At 45.4% G+C, this 22,170-nt stretch overlaps 1 protein-coding gene across 2 annotated transcripts in view; it reads right to left on the bottom strand.

Annotated features, from left to right (window-relative positions):
* Positions 1-12,258, bottom strand: part of UBXN7 (UBX domain protein 7) — a 47,135-nt gene extending 34,877 nt beyond the window's left edge. Inside the window, exons 1-3 of one of the 2 annotated variants that reach the window (XM_083178372.1) lie at positions 12,036-12,258; positions 4,449-4,596; positions 3,375-3,439 (exon numbers count right to left, since the gene is read on the bottom strand). In XM_083178372.1, coding sequence (XP_083034498.1) covers positions 3,375-3,439; positions 4,449-4,596; positions 12,036-12,093 — 271 coding nt within the window. In that variant the 5' untranslated portion in view covers positions 12,094-12,258. The remainder of the gene's footprint in view (positions 1-3,374; positions 3,440-4,448; positions 4,597-12,035) is intronic. The other variant, XM_083178371.1, reaches the window with a different exon arrangement.
* Between the last annotated feature and the right edge of the window lie 9,912 nt (positions 12,259-22,170).

Below are 22,170 nucleotides of genomic sequence, written 5' to 3'. Positions count from 1 at the left end.
AGGAGAAACAAAGGGGTTTGTATGGAAAGCCACCTTGTCGGAATGAAAAGTGACAAAAAGGCGGTTGACAAGATAAAGCAGCAAGATGTGGCCAGAAGAAAAAAAAAACATTTGGCAAGTAAGGATACCATAACAACACAATCCCATGAGGCTTTAAGAGGGCCAATGAAACCTGCCAATAGCAAAATCGGCCTATGGAGGGATATGTGGTATGTAAGGAGGTTGAATTTGAAGAACACTGTAAATAAAAGGTCTCTATATCCAAAATGGTGTCCAAAGGCCCAGAGTAAACCATCCTGAAGAAAGGACGAGGTATAGGCACATCTTCAGAGAGACCCTGATGTTCATAACAGGAATAGTAAACAACATACATCCTCAGCGTTGTACTACATACTATACACACAATTATAGCAGAACTCTTCAGTGATATATAAACTCTTACATAACATGTATACCAAGATAAAGTACACAAGCTTACTTATTATGCATAGAATACGTCCTCATTTATGTAAAAACAGGCATTATCCATGTGATGTATACCAGATGTCTATTCTTCACGTAGTACGTTAATAAATCATCTCCTGCTGGGGATTGCTGTACATACTATACAGACATGGCAACTGCCCCACGGGGATGGTTTATTCAAGAAACCTAAACTATGGGGTCAGTGCAATTCGCTGCAATGAACTTGCGGGTCTAAGTCATTGGGATACTTCACAGCGGCTCTACCTTGCACAAAAGTGCTCTTTGCACCATAGGGCTCTGAGCAATTGTGTGCAAATTGGGCCAGAAATCTTCCCGCAAAGGGTGTGTAACAATATATTGTTTTAAATAGAATACAGCAGTTTCCCATTTTAAGGCTATCCATGCTTGAGAGCAGGTGACAATTAGTACCGCAGTCAATTTGATTTAACCATTTGGACTCAAGTATGGATAACCTAAAAAGCAGAACTGTAATGCTGTAGTTTGGGAAACCGTAGCATACTGGAGAAGTCTAGCCAACCGCACAGGACAGGGCTGCACAGACAGCGCAGTGTATCATGCCATCGTTGGACACATCTCTAAGTGAGCCCCCAAGCATTACAGGTGAAATCATTTCCAGCTAACACCACCATTTGAGCTGGCCTCAGCCTAGCAGACTGCTGTATGTGCAATCAAAGCACCTGTTCAGCACTGACTGTAACCTGAGCCCTCTGCTGGGTCTACTTGCAGCAGTCAGGAAGAGAAATAGTTACAATCAACAGATTTGTGCTTTGGGGGAGATGCAGTACAAATAAAAGTCCTGCAGTACCACAAACTAGGGATGGCAATCGAAGCTTTTGCCATCGATGGTTGTGATGTATCGCCAACGATCTTTTTGTCTATCGAAGGCCATCCCTAAATTTGACTAACGGGCCAATCAAAACCTGTGGGTGGGGCTTTACAGGTGTTGGGGCAGAGCTATGCAATATGTCCCTACCCCTTTGCTAAGGAGAAAAAAAAAATTCAGTTCTGCTTTGACATTGATGAAGGTAAACCATTTTGTTCCTTATCTGGAACATCTATAAATGAATGCCACAGAACCACCAGACTTTGCTACTGAAATTCATTTCTGCTTCAGTACAAAGAAAATAATCTGTAAAATTGTGGTAAATATAAGGAAGCTAAAATATCCCTATAGCCGAAGTAGGGTAATTGAACTAATAGGACAGTTGTTAAACCCTCCCAAAAGGCAATAGTAAGTCTAACACATCTAGAATTAGCAACAGGCTTATATGGGAGCACTGTGGTAGGGATCACAACTCCTAAAAAAAAAAGAAAAAAATGTTACTCCTCCCATATATCCATTATTCTGCACTGCTAATGGACAATCCTAGTAGTCCAATACTTGCGGTTCATAAGGTGGCACCAAAAAGTCCACTCAGCTGCCAAGGTGGGTAGGGTCAAAGATGAATTCAGGGGTCAGGCCACCCATAGGCACAATGTTATTGATTGCCCCCTTCATGTTGGGGCCAGCCCCAATGTCCCCAGGCCACCAAAGCCGACACAGTGTCACACCCCACCACTTTACGTACCACTGCACCCTAAACCATGTGGCTCTATACTAGTTATTTATAGGACCCAGGTTGGGGTTAACATGGGTTTGGGGTGTGATGTCCTTGGATTGGTGTGGCTCTGCGGTGGCACACTAGGTACTTGTGTACAATCACGGCTCCCGCGATGTCCATCGCATAGTAAAAAGATGCATCGCATGCGATTTTTAACAGAAATGCATCTTGCGTGGCGAGCGCAGCAAGCTCCGCGAGGGGACACGGATACCTTCACAGGTGTCCGCGTCCCCTCGCGGGCTTCACAGGTGTCCGCGTCCCCTCGCGGGCTTCACAGGTGTCCGCGTCCCCTCGCGGGCTTCACAGGTGTCCGCGTCCCCTCGCCACGCTTCGGGCTCGCCACACTTTCTATTCCCAACTCCACGCCGACGTGGATAGTGGGGGTATGAAAAGGTCGTAGGACGCGTACCGCTGCGCTTGCCACGCTTCGGGTTCGCGTTGATAGTGGGGGTGGTACAGCCTGAAAAATGACATTTGGGGGCCATAGAACATGTTTGATACTCATTTCAATGCATTTGGATGCATTTCTGTTAAAAATCGCATGCGATTGCATGCGATTTAAAAAAAAAATGCTTAAAACTGCAAAAATCGCATCCCATCGCATGCCACTACATATGGCATGCGATGGGAGCCGTGAAAGTACACAAGTACCGCACACTATTACATTCTAACACTTCTCTCTTTCTAATAATCTGATCACTAACACTATTCTTTCAATATTTTAATTACATTCATCACTTTTTGTACATACCTCTGGCTTCGAACACTTATTAACACTTTAGTTTGTTGTGCTACTCTAAGCTTTTTGGTTAATGCTGACTTATTGGGTAGCCGTCCTCCCACACCTAGATAAAGCAATATGGTCACCCAATACTCAGAGATGCCTTGACGTATGGCTTGGGGGCTTACACATGTATTTTCAAATTTATGTAACCAAGATCACTGAATCCTACTAGCATGTGGTATTTAAATGTGCTTACTGATATCAGTCAGTGTTGTGGGGAAACAATTTGTTTTTTCTTACTCCATATTACCCCTCCCTTTCACAGACCCGAGTGATAGAACTAAAATGATGGAGCACCTGCCAGTATTTACCCTGCATGAACAAAAGAAATACATTTATTTGCACCTCTTGCATTGCGACATGGTTTGTCCAGGTGCAAAGTTACACGCGTTATTGCTTGGCTCCTAACTCATTGAGAGCATTTCTTCACAGTCCCAGAGAATGTATGATTAATCAGCTGCCAAAATCCAATTACAGGTTCTTATAGTGTGCAAACCTCTTACCTCCGAAAATTTCTGGCTCTACCAGGATTTCTTGTTTCTGTGGAATAGGTGCACGAACATCATCTCTAAAAACAAGAAGACAGAAAGAAAGTTCTTAGGTCAGAAACCAAAAATGAAGGAGAAGCAGGTAGGCTTGCCAGTGTTATTAATTCAGGCTATTACAACACAATTCATCAAACAGCATACACACATTTCTGGGCGGATAAAGTGATCAAAATATGGCGCATATAAGACTTCTTATCAACTGGCACGTGGAGGATCCTGGTTGTTATCATAGACTCATCATAAAATCGTTTTGGTACTCGAATGTGAACATTGGACCAAATGCCATATATCCCAGCAAGTATAGCCAGCATAAAAAGTTTTATGTACTTGCCTAGGTGTCTGCTTAAAGAACATTTATTTATTTCATTTTGTTTTAAAATGAATCTTTGCCCTGCCACTTAGAGGGGTATTCAATCAGTGCGATATATCCCGACGGGGGAAATATCGGCACTCGCCTATACAATGCTGTCATTAGCGAGAGCAGTGAAGGGTGTCAGACGCAACTTTCAAATTCACAGATGTTTCTGCCGATCCACGGACTTTCCGACGCTCGGAACATTGAATTCCGACTGTGTAATTACTATCGGATCAGAAGAAAACGTTGCGGGATTCCGACTGTCAGGACGTTCAATCAGAAGGAATCCGGGATTAATTACCCCCCTTAGCCTGCAAACAGCAACCAACCCCATGAAGCCATTCACTGAGAAATGAAAGGATCAGCTTCTGTGCAAACAACTCTGCAATATGGCGGTCACTGTCGTACATCTGTCAACACCAACCCAGCATCTAAAGTTGTTTTCGTTATTCGCATACAGTTGACCTAAGGACTGTTTTTGTATTGATCATGCGTGTAAAAAGTATATTGACTGCAATATACTGCGTTTGGATTTAGAGCCCATTTTTTCAGGCAATAAAACTAGCAGAAGAGATTAATGTTTATTATAAATGTAAAATGTCAGTGAGTGAACACATAGGGCCAGGCAGGAGAATATTCTGAAAGATATGTACCATGTAAAGGAATATACTTACTCTGCAGAAGGAGGGGCTGAGGACGCCCCTGCTGAGCTTGTGCTGGGCTCCTCTGCGATACCACCACCATCCAGGAACATAGTGACAGCCATTTCTAAGTTTTGATTACATGCTTCCAACATATGCTTCCCAACACTTTCAGTGGCTCCTGTACAAAACAGAAAGAATCAAGGAAATGTAAAAATATTTCCACATCACATTTCACATAGATGTGTGCCACAAGAGCGTCACATCTTTCACACTTGTATATAAACAGTTATTTATATAGCACACACGCTTTACACAGAGTAACTAGTTCATTCAGTGGAGCTTACTATCTATACTCCAAAGCACATTGACATACAGACACTTGGGTTACGTTTGTGTCCTAGTCCAAATAAACCAACCAGCATGTTTTTGGATTATAGAATGAAAATGGGAGAATCTGGAGAAAACCCACACAAACATGGGGAGAGATATTCTTCAAAGGAAGATCAGGACTAGAACACCAGGGCATGCACTGAAGCTAGAGGGAGGTATGGTCAGGGGAAATTTGACAAAAAATTATTTCACATAAAGGGTAGCAGATAAAAAGTATCGGGGAGTATTCAATACGTGATTCGAACTGCCGGGATGACCAGACAGTCAGAATGCCGAGATGTTTTTGGTTCTTCCGACAGTAACTCAACAGCAGAATTCAATGTTCTGGCTGTCAAGTGTAAGAAAGTCTGTGCATTGGTGAAAGCGCGGCAGTTTTGTTTCTGAAAATACAGGCTTGCCTTCACAGGGTCTCTAGCAGGCGAGTCCCAGCCGGAACTGAATACCTTAACTGCTGATGTTTCCACTGTAGGAAATATCGTCGGATATCGAATACCCTCCATAGCCTCACATCAGAGACTTAAGGCCCCCATACATCGAGGCGGTTTGGTCCGATTTCAGCCGATTGCGACCAATTGGCCCGTTAAATCGGAACAAATCGCCTCTACCTGACATGCAGTCGGGTCCGATGCGTGGTCCTGTGCGCATCGGACCCGACTAAGTGGTCTGACCGGCTGGCCCGCCCAACCTCCCGTTCTGGGGTGGGCGAAAAGCAGGGACGCATGCGATCCCTCACAATGGATCGCATGTGTCCCTGCTCGCACTTTGTCGGTTGTCCCTAAACTGCTGCGAGACGTCGCAGGCAGTGTATGGGCACCTTTACACAATAGGGCATCTTAAACATGGGCTAGGCATAGGACTATTCTTACAATTGGTTCCGACTAATAGATCTAGATAAACAGTCAATATGTCTACCGGGTCAAAAGATCAAAATGTCTACATGAAAAATGTAGACACATAGCAAGGTCGACATGCATTTTAAGGTTTTTTTTTTACTGGCTTGTTCTTACTTCACCATCCATGTCGACATAGAGGAAGAATATAATAGTGTTCCGAGCATAACGAGGCACAGGCCTAAAGCATGGCATGCGCCCTCTTTCAATGGCCTAAGTCAGTGGTTCCCAAACTTTCTTGACTAGGGCGCTCTAGAATATCAGCATTTGTTCAAGGCCCCCCTGGTCAAAAAGTTTCTTATGGTTATACTAAAAAAAATAAAGTAAAGTGTGCTTAGCTGTTACTCTCAGGTTGTCATAAGGTGGGCAACTTAGCTGTGGTTCTAATTGTCCATACATTGCAAATGGTGTTAGCCCACTGCCCTTCGCACACCGGGTTCTTCCACCAGGCATGTGAATGGATGTTTTACATGGGAATCACGGACGGTGTTATGGTTAGCATTACTGCCTCACAGATCTGAGGTCATGGGTTCGATACCCACGATACCTCTAACTGTGTGGAGTTGTATATTCTCCCCCTGCTAGTGTGGGTTTACTCCGGTTTCCTCTCACAATAAAAAAAAGGTACTCTTTACCTAGATGGGCGCCAGCGATTGAAATCGCGGGCGTCGGGGGTAAAAATCGCGGTCATCGCGGGTAAATCGGGATGCCCGCGATGCCCGCGATTTTCCCATAGGGAACAATGTTAAAAAGGCTGATTGACCGCGATTTTACTGTTAAATGCCTCAATGGACCCGATTTGGCCATAGGAATCAATGTTAAATGGGCCACAGAGCCCAAATAGGCACAATTAACCCTTAAATGTCCCCCCCCAATTTTTAACGCCACCCCACGATCCACGCCAACCCGAAGCGTGGCGAGCGCAGCGAGCCCGCGAGGGGCGGCGGTACGCGTCCTCCGACCTTTTCATGCCCTACTATCCACTAGGGCGTGGAGTGAGAATAGAATAGTGTGGCGAGCGCAGCGAGCCACCGAGCCCGAATCGTGGCGAGCGCAGCGAGCCCCGCGAGGGGACGCGGATACCTTCACAGGTAGACGCGTCCCCTCGCGGGCTTCACAGGTGTCCGCGTCGCCACGGACACCTGTGAAGCCCGCGAGGGGACGCGTATAACTGTGAAGGTATCCGCGTGCGCTCGCCACACTATTCTATTCTCACTCCACGCCCTAGTGGATAGTAGGGCATGAAAAGGTCGGAGGACGCGTACCGCTGCGCTCGCCACGCTTCGGGTTGGCGTGGATCGTGGGGTGGCGTTAAAAATTTGGGGGGACATTTAAGGGTTAATTGTGCTTATTTGGGCTCTATGGCCCATTTAACATTGATTCCTATGGCCAAATCGGGTCCATTGAGGCATTTAACAGTAAAATCGTGTCCATCGGGCCTTTTAACATTGATTCCTATGGCAAATCGGGAGCATCGCGTCGCGGGCATCGCGGGTACATTTATGGCCGGCCGCGACGCGACCGACACGATTTCCATGTTTAACATGGGTTTCAATGGGAAATCGCGTGCATCGCGTCGGTCGCGTCGCGGCCAGACATAAATGTACCCGCGATGCCCGCGACGGGCGCCCAACTAAGTAAAGAGTACCAAAAAAAATACTGGTAGGCTAATTGGCTCCCAATGTCTGTGTGTGCATGTACATGTGGTAGGGAATATAGATTGTAAGCTCCACTGGGGCAGGGACTGATGTGAATGTTCAAATATTCTCTGTAAAGCGCTGCGGAATATGTGTGCGCTATATAAGAAATGGTTAATAAACAAACATCCATTCGCTGACCATCGAAAGATGTGGTGCATGTACGCATATCAAAATGGAAACTCTCAGGTCACTCAGATATACATGCACATTCGGGAGGAAATGGGTGGGCAGCTGACATCCGGTGATGTCAGCTGCCCACCCCTTGCGCCCATGAAACACTGGGCATTCCCAAGGGCGAGAACCACCCCCCAAAACACTCTGTTCGCCGTGGCCGCACACACCCGGCATATGCACTTCCACAGAAATGCAGCTGCACATGCGCATACGCCAAAACATCGGTCCCCGTGCGAATGGACATGAATAAGGGGGAGGGGGACACACATTAAAATACATCCAGACCACAGGATAGAGGGGGGGCCTGGGAGGTGCTCATACACTTATCCGATTTGGGCTGATTCCGACGGATCGGGCAAAGGAGTCGGCCCAAATCATATGTGTTTGACATCCCTTCCGACCCAATGCATGGTCCCGTGCACTTCGGGTCAGACCCTACATATTGAACCCGCTGCAGGTTCAATCTGTCGGATGGGACCCATCAGCTGTATATCACGGGTGCTTTTTAGGGAAATGTTTGGCATAAAGTGGGAGAATTATGACCAATAATGTAGGGCTTATAAATCCACTGCAAATGATTTACTAGTCTTTGTGAAATCTGGCTTAATGTACAAGTATGTATGTATGTATGTATGCTCCTCATAGGCGCCTAAATCCCTGTACAGATTGTGATGAATACAATGCCAGCGAAAACAGTAGGATTCTGGACAGGATTTAGGGGGTAACGTCCTCCTGGCAGAATGCACCAGAAGAACTCTTATCAAAGGAGCCTGTTCTAGGTCTTCCACTGAAAACTTCAGTGTGGTAAAATTGGATCCCAGAAGACATAATACAGGGATTGGGGCCCTAGTTGTACCTCCCATTGGTGTATGCTGGCCAAATCTTTGATCCAGTGAGCCTGTTCTGGGAATGCCAAAGTAAGGATTTGGATGAAACCATTAATGAACTGTAATAACAGACTAAGGCCCTTATTCAGAACTGATCGCAGTACAAATTTGTTCTCAAAATGGCCAAAACCATGTGCACTGCAGGTGGGGCAGATGTAACATGTGCAGAGAGAGTTACATTTGGGTGGGGTGTTTTGAAACTGAAATCTAAATTGCAGTGTAAAAATAATACAGCCAGTATTTACCCTGCACAGAAACAAAATAATACCCCTTTCACACAGAAAATGAAATACCCAGGTGAAGCAGTTCCACCCGGGAATTTCATTAAATACACGGGTCCTGTGTGAAAGGGCACACCCGTGTCGTAAATCCCGTGTCTCCGACCCGGGAATTGACCAGGGTCGAGGACACAGGATTTATGACCCGTGTTGACCCTTTCACACAGAAGAAATACCCGTGTTATTCAGCAAATTAAAGGGTAGAAATGTTCAACCCGGTAATTTGTTCTTCTGTGTGAAGGGGGGTCAGGCTGCTCCCGGCAAATTGACACGGCATTTGAAATGCCGTGTATTTGCCGGGATTTTCAGACTTTTCTGTCTGAAAGGGGTATAACTCACCCAAATCTAACTCTCTCTGCACATGTTAAATCTGCCCCACCTGGAGGGCACATGGTTTTGCCCATTTTGAGAACAAATTTGTACTGCGATTAGATCAGAATAAGGGCCTAAATGTAATGACCTGGAATAACTGACAGCTTGGAAGACAAAACAAATATTGTGTTCCCAAAAGCATTTGTAATAGCAACACTGGGTTCAAGTTTTACTTCTGTCATCAATCTTGAAATAGAAAAGTGATTAAAAACTGAACAGAAAGACAATAGGGTCATCAGGGCTACTTGAAAAACCCCAAAAATAAAAAAAATGGGCTGCCACCTCATGGGTGTACATGGCGAGCTACAAAACGGTTAATCCTATTCCATGTGATGGGCCAAGGTCACGAATTTTAATGCTGGCAGCAACACCCGAATTTGAATCATTCAGGGGGTGAAATCAGGATCACTTCACAAAAAAAAAAGAAAAAGTGCTCAGAGCCCTAGAGAATTGGATTGACCGAATAATTTGACATCCAAATTTTTGATAACTCTGACGAAACGCGTTGGCGCATGGCTTGTGATACCCGTGCTGTTTGTGATCCGGTGATCTTCCTGGTCCGCGTCCTCTCCGGCTCTCGGCTTCAGAGACCTGCTTGCGCAACCCAGCGTGTGTGGTTCCCTTGGATCCGGTGATCGAGGAATGTACATTGGAGCAGTGTGTGGGTATTTATCTTTGTATCATGTGGTGACCAGCCCACAGTGTCATTTTTAATGGTACGAGCATCTGCTTTTACTTGAATAGTAGGAGCTTATGTCTGCTCATTAAATATATTTTACATGCACCATGGAGCGCCCCTTTGTTCTTTATATTTTTTAGATTTGTTCATCCCGACCCCGGATGTTGGTTGCTGTCAAAAGGGAGCTGCAGTCTGTTACACTTTGGTGACTTTTATCCCCTTGTTTAAGGGTGTATATTTGCTGGACTAATTTGGACTTTTTTCTTGAAGCGCAACACAAACACACACACACACACGTGTTGATGAGGGGATACATTTTAGAGGGAGAACATTGAAAGGATATACTATATAAAGACAGATTTAATCAGAAGAATTGCCAGATTATTAGCAGTTTCTTATATAGCGGACACATATTCCGCAGCGCTTTATAAAGAATATTTAAACATTCACATCAGTCCCTGCCCCAGTGGAGCTTACAATCTATAATCCCTACCACATGTACACGCACGCACAGACATTCTAGGGTTAATTTGTTGGGAGCCAATTAGCCTACCAGTATATTTTTGGATTGCGGGAGAAAACCCATGCAAGTACGGGGAGAATATACAAACTCCGCACAGTTAGGGCCATGGTGGGAATCAAACACATGACCTCAGTGCTGTGAGGCAGTAGTGCTAACCATTACACTGTTTGATATCTGGTAAACAGCTAAATCCCTTGCTTACAATGCATATTTTATTAATCATTTATTAGGTAAAGATATGGTGGGGGGGCTGTATGAAAGTAAAAAAAAAATGCACATACATACCTAACTTCCATGCAAGAGCAGTTTATGGAGATTGTCAGATAAACTGACCCCTTTCATTATTAGCTTTAACATATAAAGCTCCATAACATTAGTGCACACAGGTTGATCAGAATTCATATAAACTACAAAACCAGAGATTCCCCAACAAGGTTCCCAAGGCTCTCCAACATCCCAGGTGTTAAGTGTATCCATGTCTCAGCGCATATGGTAAAATCAAATTGAATGAGGTACTTATTAATGGGCAGATGTATTAAACCTGGTAAAGAGATAAAGTGGAAGATGATAACGCACCAGCCAATTAACTCCTGTCATTTTTCAAACACAGCTGATGCATTATCAACTTCCACTTTATCTCTTCACCAGGCTTAATACATGTAACATCTGCCCCTAATGGGGTCTACACACGTAGAGATTTGCTGAGCAATTCTAGATTACTCAGCACACAGCAATGTGTCAGCGTAGTGTACTGTGCGATCTGTCAGGGCCAGTGTTCTATAATGAGAACAGTGGCCCTGACCAATTAATATCTAGCATGCTGTATATTAATCACCGGTTGACAGCAACGCATCTCTATGGCCCCTACGCACTGAGAGATGAATGGGGCAATTTCTAAGTAATCTAGTTAGATCGCTTAGAAAATGCCCCTAAATTGCTACATGTGTAGGGGGCATAGGGATGCAGGGCCCAACGTGTCGCTGTCACATAAGTCTCCTGCAGCCAAGCAAAATCTTTACTATTGGGTGCCTTTAGGACCACATTTGGAAACCTCTGCATTAAACAAAAGATAAATAGGACTCTGCCCAAATAAGATGACAAACAAGGTGGGGGGGAAACACCTGACACATAAGGTACTGGAATAAGAAATGTAGCTGATGCTGGGTAATGCTGTGCAGCCTCTGTGTGACAGCTAAAGATATGAGCTCTTTAAATCTACTGTTTGCATGAGAGTTAAAACATATACGGGACCATTTCTATATACAAGTAAGTTAAATGAAGGGAGTGGTGTAGGTGTGTAGAGGGATAAAAGGCTACTATAGAAGGGGGTGTGGGACAGCAAGCACTGCTGTTACATACAGTAGGGCCTACCTGAGAAAAGCCAGGAAACATATATAGTGTATTGGCCTGTCAGTGCTGGACCACTCTAGCTGCCTCCATGTCGGAAATGGGTAACATAGATATTATAAGATGCCAGCAAACAATATGTCCACGCAGCATGAACTCCCATTTAAGTCCAACATCCACGTAGATGCATTGTATAAAGGAAATTGTCCCTATGTGTTCCCTATAATGAGTGGGCGCAGCCAGTCCTGCTGCACCCCACCTGGCTTAACTAGGGCACTGTGTAAGTACCCCACACGCTGCACACCTCCAGGCTACACCCCACTCTACAGGGTCCCACAGCCCCACTCCCCAGTGACCCCCAGCCGCCCTCCTCTCACCCGTAATGGAGATGAACTCCCTCAGCATCTGAGCGGAAACCCCGCCATCCGCCTCCATCTTCCCCTCGCCAAACAACAACAACCGCCGACGTCACTGCCTGCTCCCCCCTCGCTCACATATGAACACTAGAGGAAAGTGCTGTGCATCCCTGTGTAATCGCCCAAGGTCATACTGTTGTGGCCGGCGGGCAGCTAGGAAGACATTACAGATAGACGGTTTACGGTTAGGGCATGCCGAGACAGGAGGCAGGCTCCTTGTGTAACGTAGGCCGTGTGAAATGTCCCTTACAGCGCTAATGGTTTGTAAAGGGATCTGAAAGCATTGGTGGTGGCGGCGGCCATTTTGTTGGAGACAATGATGAGGCGGCAGTGGCACTGCACTGAGCACACATGAGCACGCACTGTATAGCGCCTGGGTAGTGTACACTCTGCGCTGCGGCCCCGGAATGAAAGCTGTGCGCCGCTTGTAGTGGCGCCGCTGAGCCCTCTCGTAATTTCAAACAAGTTTTATTTAACCCTGGCTGTACTACTATAGGTTGTGGGCAAGTCCATTCAAGCATGTGCAGGTGGACTGCAATAACCAGAATAACATCTGATATTCTAGAAAATAGCAATTTATTAGATTTTTTTGTATTGCATTCAATTTTATGTTTATTGATTTATATTAAATCTATTAACTTTAATGCCCACGTAACAGCTTGGCAGTCATGAGTTGACAGTGATGTGTGTGTGTGAAGTTTGTATGTACTCTCCCTATGGGATTCCTCCAGCGCTCCACAACAATGGCAAGTATTCAATGCGGCCGGCGAGGGGGTTAAACAGCGAGGATTTAACCCCCTTGCCAGCCACTCGCCCTATTCAACGTTCTGGGCAAATCCTCGCCGAAACAGCGAGACCTGCGGCTAATGCAGAAAACTCGCTGTATTTAGCCGCGAGTCTCGCTGCTTCTGGAGCCGCATACGCCAATTCCTCCTCGCTCAAAAAACGGAGCGAGGGGGAATTGGCGTATGAGGGGGTGCATTGAATACTGACAGGGTGAGTGGTGACAGCGAGCAGGAAGCCCTGCTTGCTGTCGCTGCTCACCCACAGCATTGAATATACCCCAATGGTTTTTTTTTTTTTTTTCATCTATTTCTGCCGTCTTTTCTACAGACAAAAATGTAATGGTACTTCATCTTTGCAGCCACCACTATGCCAGTTACGTTATCCACTACTTAACTGCTACGTAAGCCTCTTGCGGGCGTAAGTTCCGTAGCATAAGTGGTGGCCGCAAAGATGACGAAGTACCATGTAAAGATACATTTTTTTAGATATTCAAGTTCTAAAGTCACATAATGTGTCCTTTAAATTTAGAAATCAATATTTAAATCTAAAACCATTTCTTTTAAACTTTGGTTCGTTAGCTTCAAAAGACCATCACGAAAGTTGTACCACAATTCTAAAAAAAATTGCAAGCAGGGCTCACCACCACTGAACATATAAGTTTATATAAATGTGGAGGAGACATTACCATATATATAGTCAGACATTGATGCTGCTCTAGAGGATTAGTGTCACATATGCAGAAAAAATGTGGCTTTTTTTTGTGATGTAAATAATATTAGTGATTTTATATATTTATTAATTAAAAGTTTCTTATATAGCGCAGACATATTCCCCAGCGCTTTATATTGCATTTTAAAGACACAACTTTTCAATGCTCAATTAGCCAGGGTATTTTAGCCAATAGAAAAGATCTGAAATGCCTTACGGTTGGAGACACATCCACAAGACCCATGTTTATTACCTGTGCTCTGTTCCTGCTTTCCCAAACTGCACCCATCAGCTCCATTTGTTCCTTGTTTATTCCAAATAGTTTGAGACAGATTTCATTCGGAACTGTATTTATATACCTATTTTATTTGTGATTGGGACTGCTGAAATGGCTCTACTTCTTTCCCCAGTGTCTAACATTGGTGTTGGTCCTTGGCGTCTGCAGTGTTCCAACATCTGGAGATTCTCCACCCTAATTCTTTCCCTGTTTGCGCCCCCTACCCAGATTAAGTCTCCATTGGCAATTTGCCCATTTGCTATACCCATGGATTGTCTTCCCAATCTGGAATTGTGCCCCTCTCCAGTTTAATTTCTTTAGTGTGGATAGGACTCTGCTGTGTGACCTTGCTTTTTCCTCCACTGCTGCTCATGGAGACCTTGTGATAATGGTAGTCAAGCGGCCTGTGTGCCATTTCCTTGTCTGAAGTAGTCCTGTATGTTACAGCTGCTAGGATCATGTGTTTATTTCTTTGATTGATCCCTTCTTCTTACCATATATTCCACTCAGGAAGGGTTCACTGATCTCCTGCTTGACGATGGAGTAACCTAGATCTGTTGCCCAGGCAACCCTACATAGTTCAACTTACTATTGGTAACTGAATGTAACATTGTGTGGAAGCCACACCTTGACCTGGTAAACTTTCTCCGAGCTGTAGCTTGACACCAGTTTTAAAATCCTATTGACTCACGTTTTGGCAAACGTTACCCTTTTTTCCCCAGTTTCTGATGGACTTCATTGCTGGATATCCCTAATTTCCAGATGGCCCCTGCTATACTGATTGCTTGCCACTTGTCTTCCTGGGGTCATTACACCATCATAAAAATGCTTGTTGATGGTTGTGCTCTTATTTTAACTTCTCCCAAGTTCTCTGGGTTTAATAAGCACTGCGTAATATGTATGCGCTATATAAGAAACTTTTTATAAATAAATACATTTAATTCCTTTCCGTAAACTTCACAAAATTTCATCTCATGCCAACAAATTATTTCTCTTTCGTAAAGTCCGGTGACACAGCTTCACATTGGGATGTAGGAGGGTACACAGGAGCCAGGCACCTATGCTGAAATCTTTCCTCTGGTTGCAGGCTCCTCCCCTTCCGCATCCCATCATGCTTCAGTTAATTTTAGGTGCCCACAGGAGTGGGTGCTATGCTCGGCTGCAGGATTTCCTTTGGATTTTTACTAGAATAGTTAGGAATCTTTATTATTTTATTAACTAAACCTAGTGCAGGTTTTTCTTTTCTAGTGTGCTGCTTCTAGGAAGCGCTGCACACAGAGCGCAGCAGAGGCTGAGAGAAGCGTGTCCTGTCAGCACTCTGTGTGCGGCTGGAAGCGGCTGCGTCTCATATAAAGAGACGCAGCGGTGTCTCCTGCACCGCGCTTAACCTCTTTTGAAGAGAGGTTTGCCTGGGGAGCGTCTGAAACCGGCTCCTTACTTAGAATGGGATCGTGGGGGGACAGACCTCCCGCGATGGTGGACGCCATCTTGGAGGGTTTATAGACTGAAATCCCTCTGGGGAAGTGAAGTGTATCACAGGTGTTGGATGACTCCAAGTGATCCCAGGAAGAAGGGGAGGCACTGGAGGTGAGGAGAAACACTTGTGGGAGAGGCTAAAGGGGGGAAAGGGTGCTAATTTGGCTATCCTACCCAGCTGAAGCAGAGACTTGGTCTCTTCCTACTCTGTGTACTGGCGCCATTTTCTCTCCACTGAGGTTACTGAAGCCGCGGAGCTGAAGCCTGGCTGAATTCTTCAAGGTACAGAGATTACAGTTTCTCCTGAAAAGCGCCACCCCCACTGATGCTGAAGTCACCTACCGCAAGCAGTCAGATAAGTACACATTGACTGGTACTTTGCCTGACATTGTGCTCCAGATTTGGAGCCTTTGGAAAGAAGCAGGTGTCTGAAGGAGAGGAAAAATCCTCTGCATGACGGGGTGGAGGCTCCCCGTTCTGCCCTCAGAGTTGGGGTCGCCTCCTGCAGTTTCGGGACAAATGGAATATTCCAACCTCAGACCCTTGGATTCTTTCAATTGTCTCAAGAGGTTATCGGATAAATCTCAGGGGGAATCCTCTACGGAGATTTCTTCCAACCCCTTTGCCAAGAGAAGCCAGTTCGCGCACAGCCCTTTTGGGGGCGGCGTTGGCTCTCAGGGAAAGGGGGGGTGGTTGTCCCAGTTCCTCAGGAGAAACGCTAGAAAGGTTTTAACTCAATCCTTTTCTTGGTGCCCAAACCAGACGGGTCAAAAAGACCTATACTAAATTTGAAGTCCTTAAACCAACACCTTTGGGTGGATCACTTCCGCATGGAGTCTCTGCGTTCATTGCTTGGCAGTATAGAGCCAGGGGAATTTTTGGCATCGGTAGATATTGAGGATGCATATCTTCACATACCCATATGCACAGAGCATCAATCCTTACTTCGCTTTGCGATAGGGGAGACTCACTTGCAGTTCCAGGCTCTACCCTTTGGTCTGGCTACAGCACCGAGGATATTCACAAAGGTGATGGCTGTCATGGCAGCGTCACTCGGGCTGAGGGGAATAGTGATTATTCCCTACCTGGACGATCTGCTATTCAAAGCAGAGTCAGAGCAATTTGCAGGAACACCTGTCAGTGGCAACACAGTTCTTGAGAGACATGGGTTGGGTACTCAATCTACCCAAATCCCATTTAATCCCTTCACAGAGACTGCTGTTTCAAGGAGTAATATTGGACACCCACTTGCACAGTGTATTTCTACCAGAGTCCAGAGCAAGGGACATTTGTCAGCTGGTATTACTGTTACTGCAGGCTTCAAGGCCTACAGTTTGGCAAGGGGTGAAGCTCCTCGGCAAATTGGTGGCGACCTTCAAGACACTACAGTTTGCCAGGTTTCATTCCAGAACTCTTCAGTGGAACATCCTCTCCTGTTGGTCAGGGAATGCGAAAACCATGAAACAAGAAAGGTTACTTCTCTCTCAGGGGACAAAGGAGTCCTTACTATGGTGGACGAACATAGAAATCTTGCAGCTGGTATGGTCACTCCATTCTTGGGACTGGGTGGTTATAACAACTGACGCCAGTCTCTGGGGTTGGGGGGCGGTTGCCCTTCACCTTTGGTTACAGGGTCTGTGGTCCAGACAGGAATCCAGATTGCCAATAATTATTTTGGAACTTCGTGCAGTGTTGAAAACCTTCCAACAAGTGGAGGATTGTAGGCCTTCCGATCAGAGTTCAGACAACGCCACGGCAGTGGCTTACCTGAATCATCAGGGCGGGACTCGCAGCAGCATGGCAATGCAGGAAGTCTTGAAAATTTTCAGATGGTCAGAGATAAACATTCCTATTCTGTCTGCGGTCTTCATTCCTGGGATCCAGAATGTCGAGGCGGATTTTCTCAGCAGAGAGGACTTGCTGGAGGGGGAATGCTCCTTACATCCGGAGGTATTCCAGGGGATTGTGAGTCGCTGGGGGCTCCCAGAAGTGGATCTAATGGCATCCAGGAACAACTGTCAGGTTCCGAAATTTTGTTCCAGGATCAGGTACCCAACCGCTTTGGCGGTGGATGCTATGACGGTTCTGTAGAAATTTCACCTGGTATACATTTTTCCTCCGTTCCCAATGATACCGGTGAAGTCTCAACAAGTGCAGGCAATTCTGATTGCACCAGACTGGCCCAAGAGGTTGTGGTAATCGGACATTCTGAAGTTATCAGCGGAATCTTGGCCTCTTCCTCTTCGTCAGGACCTTCTAAGACAAGGGCCATTTCTGCACCTGGACCTAGCTCGGCTCAGGTTTGTGACCTGGCTTATGAGACCTCCTTACTAAGGAGAAAAGGATTGTCTGAGGCAGTTATCCAGACTATGCTATTGGCTCGTAAACCGGTGTCTGCTGTAAATTACCATCGAGTCTGAAAAATTTACATTAGATGGTGTGAGCGTCAGAAGGTTCACACTTCCAGGTTCGAAGTGGCCAGATTGTTGGATTTCCTTCAAGATGGTTTCTCTACAGGTTTGGGATTACAGTTCCTAAAAGTAGATTTCTGCTCTATCCATCTGCTTTGAGAAGAGGATAGCCTTTTTGCCTGAAGTTCAAACCTTTTTACAGTGTGTTACCAGGTTAAAACCCCCATATAGGCAGCCGGTGGCGCCTTGGGATTTATCGTTGGTTCTGTCAGTTCTGCAGAACCCTCCTTTTGAACAGTTAAGGTTGGCTGACCTAAAAATAGGTTTCTCGGAAATTGACTTTTCTGTTAGCCATTGCTTCTGCTAGGCGTGTTTCGGAGTTAGGAGCTTTGTCCTGTAAATCTCATTATGTTTTTCATGAAGATAGGGCTGTGCTTCGAACAGTACCTAAGTTTTTATCAAAAGTGGTTTCTTCTTTTCATTTAAACCAGGAGATTGTGCTCCCGGTGTTTTCCCCACCAGAAGGGGCAAAAAAATAGGGACAAATTAAGGAATTTGGACGTAGTTCGCGCCTTGCGAATTTATGTCAAAAGGGTAAAGGACATCCGCAAAACAGATCTGTTGTTGGTTTTCTATGATGTGCATTAGAGAGAATGGCCTGCATCTAAGCAAACGATTGCCAGGTGGTTAAGGTCAGTCATTGCCTTTGCTTACACCAAGGTCGGTAAGACCTGTTCCCTCTCGGATTAATGCACACACCACAAGGTCAGTTGCTTCCTCATGGGCTGTGCGTCATGAAGCTACAGCGGAGCAGTTGTGCAAGGCTTCCACTTGGTCCTCTGTTCACACCTTTACCAAATTTTACAGGTTCCATGAGTTCGTGACAGAGGATGCTTCATTTGGACCGGCAGTGATGAGAACTGACAATCTGAACATACCCTCCCATAATACCAGCTCGTGAACATCCCATGGTGACGCTGTGTCACCGGACTGGACGAAAGAGAAAAGGGGATTTTTGTAAGAACTTACCGTTCGAACCTCTTTCTCGGAGTCCAGTCCGGTGACACAGCGATCCCTCCCCTACACTCAGTAAGTCATACCGTTCATGTGTATCATGTTATGGTTATATGATTGTGCATATAAGATATCAGGCATTGTACGGAGTTGTGTATCCTAGGGTGCTTTAGAAAGTGAACTGAAGCATGATGGGATGCAGAAGGGGAGGAGCCTGCAACCAGAGGAAAGATTTTAGCATAGGTGCCTGGCTCCTGCGGACCTTCCTACATCCCAAGGTGAAGCTGTGTCACCGGACTGGACACAGAGAAAGGGGTTTGAACGGTAAGTTCTTACAAAAATCCCTTATTGTGTTGATTAGCAATTGTGATATACATTGTATCATCCCACTCCCACTCTTGGGGAACCCTGAATTACAAAGTTAGATGGCTACCTATCCTGTCACCCTATGAGATAAGGAGGATATCAAGCCATTGCTGCAGCCACCGCTATTGGAGGGTGATGAGGCTGTAAGTGGTGGCCGAGCTACACTACAGAAAAAAAAAATCTATAAATAAAAAGCAACTGGAGTTCACATGATGACTGTTTACCTGGCCTCAGGGTGTGCTAAGGGGGAGGAGCCTGTACTGTGATGACTATAATGAATGCATTCACCATTGGATAAATGAAGTAAGCTCACTGTTGCGTAGATTTACACAGGCCTGGGAAAAATGTCCTTTCATTTGTTTTTTTAACAGTCTTTTGTCAATCCCAACATTATATTTGCTCAATGATGCAGAAATTCTCTCTTGCCGACTAGGATAACATACTTAACAAGCCACTGCTGCTCAAATTGCCCAATAACTAAAAGGTTCTTGCACTAGGTATAGGTATTCACAAAGGATTCAGTATTGAATCCCGGCGGTCGGGATCCCGGCGTTCAGAATCCCGACACCTGTCTACCCGTTGTCCCACACCCAACTCCGGAGTCATTGGAAAATGACTGACTGAAAACCCAAATGATCCTTTGTGAAGGGATGCAGTTACAATCCCGGCGGTCGGGATCCCGGCGTTCAGAATCCCGACAGCCGAAATGCCGACAAGGGGGGGAGCGTGGAGCTACGCTCGGCACACTAATTTATTCTCCCTCCAGGGGTGTCGTGGACACCCACGGAGGGAGAATGTGTCAGCATTTCGGCGGTCGGGATTCTGAACGCCGGGATGCCGACCGCCGGGATTGTAACTGCATCCCTTCACAAAGGACCATTTGGGTTTTCAGTCAGTCATTTTCCAATGACTCCGGAGTTGGGTGTGGGACAACGGGTAGACAGCAAAAAAGTCGACATTTAAAATGGTCGACAGTCAAAAGGACGACATATGGTTTAAAACAGGGTAGACAGCAAAAAGGTCAACATGCAAATTGGTCAACAAGCATTGGTACTTATGTATTATCTGGACTCCCATGTTAAATACACCCCATTTTTTCATACCCCTACTATCCAACTATGCATGGAGTTGATTTTATTTAGTGTGGCGAGCGCAGCAAGCCACCGCGCCCGAAGCGTGGCGAGCCCCGCGAGGGGACGCGGTCTCATAAGAAAAATGGGAGCCCAGATATTACATAAGTACCCAAGCATTAGGTTGACATGGGTAAGGTCGACAGTGAAAAGGACAACATAGGGTTTAAAAAAAAAAAACTTTTGTTCAAAATGTCAACATGGACACTAAAACGTAGCACCACGTCCTCTCGCATGGCTCCCTACGCTCACCACGCTTCGGACACAGTGCCTCAATACACTCGGCACACTATTGCATTCTTCCACTACACCCTAGTGGATGGTAGGGAATGAAATACCACCTGTCGGCACATGTTGGCTCCAAAAAATGTGAAAAACCTAATGTCGACCTAATGCTTGTCAACCTTTTTAGTGTCTACCCGTTGTCCGGATACCCCGGAGTCTGGCTCTGGAAGTTTCCCCATGAAAAGCTCTTACTAATAGGTAGGTCTGCTGCAAATGGAAAATATATTTTCAAGGTTTATGCCTAGAGATTATTTCTCACACTCCCAATATTTCCAACAAAATTATACAGGCGTCTGATTGGAGCAATAATTGAATACATCCAATAGACATTTAGGCCAGGGCTGGCCAAACAGCAAATCTACCAGCAGTTCACATTTTCCAGGCCACCTAGCTGCTACACAGGTGCAGTCATTACCATCACATTCTCCAGGCCACCTAGCTGCTACACAGGTGCAGTCATTACCATCACATTCTCCAGGCCACCTAGCTGCTACACAGGTGCAGTCATTACCATCACATTCTCCAGGCCACCTAGCTGCTACACAGGTGCAGTCATTACCATCACATTCTCCAGGCCACCTAGCTGCTACACAGGTGCAGTCATTACCATCACATTTTCAAACCTGTGTCGCATGCATTTACATTCTACAGAAGCACAGGTAGACTGGAAATCATGAACTATTGGTAGATCGCAAGAAACTAATATTTCAGAGTAAAAGTGTGCAGATGCAAAGCTTATAGTTATGTATATGAATATATAGGATCTGATAGTTAGGAACAATTATTTATGTTTATTAAAAAAAAAGGCAATTTGTAACATAATACCATGCTACATTGGAGGCGGCGCAGATATAAAATGTGCAGAGATTTACAGTTGGGAATGGCCGTGACTTAATTCTGACTTAAAGCAAAGCTGCCCAGTATTTTCACACTGAACAAAAACAAACAGTATTTTCCCTGCATGAAAAACAAATGCATTTATCTCTCTTGCATTGCAGTAACGTGGTTTGTTCCAGAAAATATTGGGTATGGATCATAGGATAGACAGACATTAGGTCGACATGCATGAAGATGGACAGGGTCATTAGGTCAACATGTGGAAGTTCGACAGTCAAAAGGTCGACGTGGGGTTGCTTCATTATTTTTTTTTTACCCGAAAGCCGACATGGACACTAAAAAAGTGCACCGCTGTGCTCGCCATGCTTAGTGCACACTAGTTTATTCTCCCACCATGCCCTGTTGGCACAAAAAAAAAAGTGAAAAGCCCCATGTAGACTGTCGACCTTCGACCTAATGCTTGTGCCAACCTAGTGTCCCTCTTGAACTAACCAATGCCGGCCTTCAGTTATATCGACCCAGTGATTATAGCCCAAAATAATGGCTATGCCACAGCACCAACCTGACCTGGCTATACTCCTGGAAACTAGGCTGGATACTTGGGACCTCTCAATTACCTATTAATATGGTTTTTATAGATCCAGAGGCTGCATATCAGGGCACATCCAGTTTGTGTTCCCCCACACAAACGTTTATAAATTATAAAGACATGTGCAAATGCTAGTGCCAGTGAGACAAGTGGCCTCACAACACTACCTAGAATAAGACGAAGATAATGTGTATAAATAACAGACCCAGGACTCCAA

This window comes from Crinia signifera, chromosome 3 (genome assembly GCF_055691185.1).
Source record: "Crinia signifera chromosome 3, ASM5569118v1, whole genome shotgun sequence".
Taxonomy (NCBI): Eukaryota; Metazoa; Chordata; class Amphibia; order Anura; family Myobatrachidae; genus Crinia; species Crinia signifera.
The sequence above is the reverse complement of the archived record's forward strand: the minus strand, read 5'-3'. Positions and strand labels throughout refer to the sequence as shown.